The sequence below is a fragment of the Panicum hallii genome, chromosome 9, assembly GCF_002211085.1.
Source record: "Panicum hallii strain FIL2 chromosome 9, PHallii_v3.1, whole genome shotgun sequence".
Lineage (NCBI taxonomy): Eukaryota > Viridiplantae > Streptophyta > Magnoliopsida > Poales > Poaceae > Panicum > Panicum hallii.
In genome coordinates this window covers 51,500,070-51,502,497 of record NC_038050.1, presented here as the reverse complement: position 1 = coordinate 51,502,497, position 2,428 = coordinate 51,500,070, and the positions used below count along the sequence as shown (strand labels likewise).

Genomic DNA, 2,428 nt, shown 5'->3' with positions numbered 1-2,428 from the left:
CCTTCGCCCCGCCCGTGCTCGACCGGGCGAGACGTGCGCGTGAGTGTGGTGTTTATCTTCCCTCCTCCATCACATAGTTTGGAGGAGGAGAGACAGCCTCCATATTTACGTTGGTCATCCCACTCCTCCACTAACAAGATGGGACTAAATTTAAACCACTTCCTCTTGCACACATGAGCCTTTAAAATTTATTAGAATTTCTGAATTTGTTAATGGGCTAAGCCCACAAAAATTCCAGCATATGCTACATGCATAATGAATGCATCGGAAAATTGGTCATACTAAATGCATAATGTGCTGCAAGATAACCAAGCCCCATCTCCTAAGCGATCTTATTAAGTTAATCAACCATTATCAGCAACATTTGTCTTCTTTGATCATCCTTTTTAATCCAGTCAGGTTATTTCTTGGTGTACCGGGTTACAACCTTGGAAGCCCGGATACCCTGGTTTCGAGAGTCTGGCACTCAATGTCACGATGGCCACATGTCAGTGGGACAATGAAGTGGGAAGGCATAACAAGCACTTGAATACAGTAGAAAATCCTCATATTTCCCTTCTATGGCTCAGGCTGAAAAATCTTCTTTGTATCAAGAAGTTAGACATGAAGATAGTTGATCAGAAATCCTCTTTATAAACATAATATTCACACGGTGCACTTTTTTATCAGAACCATACCATTCCTTTTCTCCTGTAGATCAGATTCAGGATATTTGAATCAGTTACTTCATTTTCAACACCAGCAACCAAAACCAAGTACCTACCAAGAAGCACTAAAGATAAGCCTTGGTGCCCTTCAGAAAAAATTGACGTAAAAAGTAATTGATTTAACAATACAGCAGCATAGAGGATAAATTGGCAGCTGGGCCAACTCTAACCAGTTTTATGTAAAATCCGTGTTCCAGCTCAATTGGCATCCCAATCCTATACTAGATAAGTATTGTAGCTACAAAAACTTACCTGCATAATGTGGCACACTGATCACACAGAACTGAACTTCTCATCCAACCATCTGTCCATCTTTCTGTACCAACTACCAAGACTCCAAGCATGTTCTCACTTTTAAACTGAAATAATAGTCTTGAAGCATTATAATTGGAAGTGGAGAAGGCATCCGAGGCCAAACATCAAATGTGATCAAACATATCACAATTAGCAAGAAACCATTCAATTGTTCAATGCCCCCAATTCACACAATCATTTTCCAACTATACATATAACAGTTATATTATTGCTTTCTTTAGCCCCCAAACCTTTTAGCTGTATACATACATTCATACATACACGATAACAGGAACAAGAAGAATGGTCATGCCGCTGCAACGGTGCCCTCGGGCTCCTCCTTCTTGGCCGCCTCGTCCTCCTTATCGTCATCGTTGTCGAGCTCCGCGACGAGGTCCTCTAGCACCACGGACTTGGGGTTGACCATGGGCGGGCCCTTCTCCCTGCCCTCGAGCTCGTCGAGGTTGAAGGTAATGAGCCTGTCCCAGTTGCCGCCCTCGAAGAGCACCGCGACCTTGCCGTCGGTGACGCGCTGGACGATCCCGCAGTACTTGTGGTAGGCGTTGTTGGGGTTCTTCACCAGCACCACCATGCCGGGCAGGAATAGCGGAAGCTCCGGCGGCCGCGGCGGCGCTGAGAGGCCGGCTTGGGGTTGGGACACGGATTTCTTGGAACGAGGAGGAGGAGGCGGGTTCTTGGCGACGAAGTCCTTGAGGCCGACCTCGCCGCCGGGGAAGCCACCGGTGAGGCCCAGGAGCTCCTTCTCGAAGGCGCCCGGGTCCACCGCTGGCGGCGCGGCGTCCGTGGGCGTGGACTCCGTCGAGGACTCGGGCGAGAAGGATGTGGTGGTGGTGGTTGGAGGAGGAGGGGAGGAGGCGAGTTCCTTGCGGACGCCGACCTCGCCATTGCAGAGGCCGCGGCCGCCGAGAATTTCGGCGACGCGGAAGGAGGCGGAGGGAGGCCGGGAAAGCAGGCGCGGGTGAGGGGTGTGGGGCAGCGGTGGCGGTCGGAGGAAGGAGGCGGTGGTGGGCGGCGGCGCCATTGGAGGAGTGGATAGGAGCGCCCGCGAGCTGAGCAGAACAGAGCAGGGGAGGGAAAGGATAGTTCGGATGTGTGGAGCTAGAAGAGGGAGAGGACACAGGGATAGGACAGAGGATGAGGCGCCCCGCTCGATGGCTGCCACGCGGCACCTCTCCTATGTACTGTGTGGCTATCGTTTAGTACCTGGTAAAAGCCACGGTACTTTTTTTAAACGAAAAAGCCAGGTACTGCTCACGTGGCGTAAATATATTTTTCTCCCTGCTGTTATTTAACATTCTCTCAAAAAGAAATTGAATGCAATATTATTGGAAACAAGCGAGCTATAGGTATTAATGTGTGGGTGACTGATTGAGCGCTATCGGCGCCATTTTATGTACGTCGATAGG

The 2,428-nt window shown here is 49.8% G+C and overlaps 1 protein-coding gene across 1 annotated transcript; it reads right to left on the bottom strand.

Moving 5' to 3' along the window:
* Nucleotides 1-1,151: 1,151 nt before the first annotated feature.
* On the bottom strand, nucleotides 1,152-2,118 carry LOC112878206 (NAD(P)H-quinone oxidoreductase subunit S, chloroplastic). Its single transcript, XM_025942638.1, has one exon. It carries the CDS (start codon nucleotides 2,041-2,043, stop codon nucleotides 1,309-1,311), a length of 735 nt encoding a protein of 244 aa, XP_025798423.1. The 5' UTR covers nucleotides 2,044-2,118; the 3' UTR covers nucleotides 1,152-1,308.
* Between the last annotated feature and the right edge of the window lie 310 nt (nucleotides 2,119-2,428).

Excerpts from the sequence above, each read along its gene's own strand:
- LOC112878206 (XM_025942638.1), bottom strand. The coding sequence starts at position 2,043 with ATGGCGCCGCCGCCCACCACCGCCTCCTTCCTCCGACCGCCACCGCTG.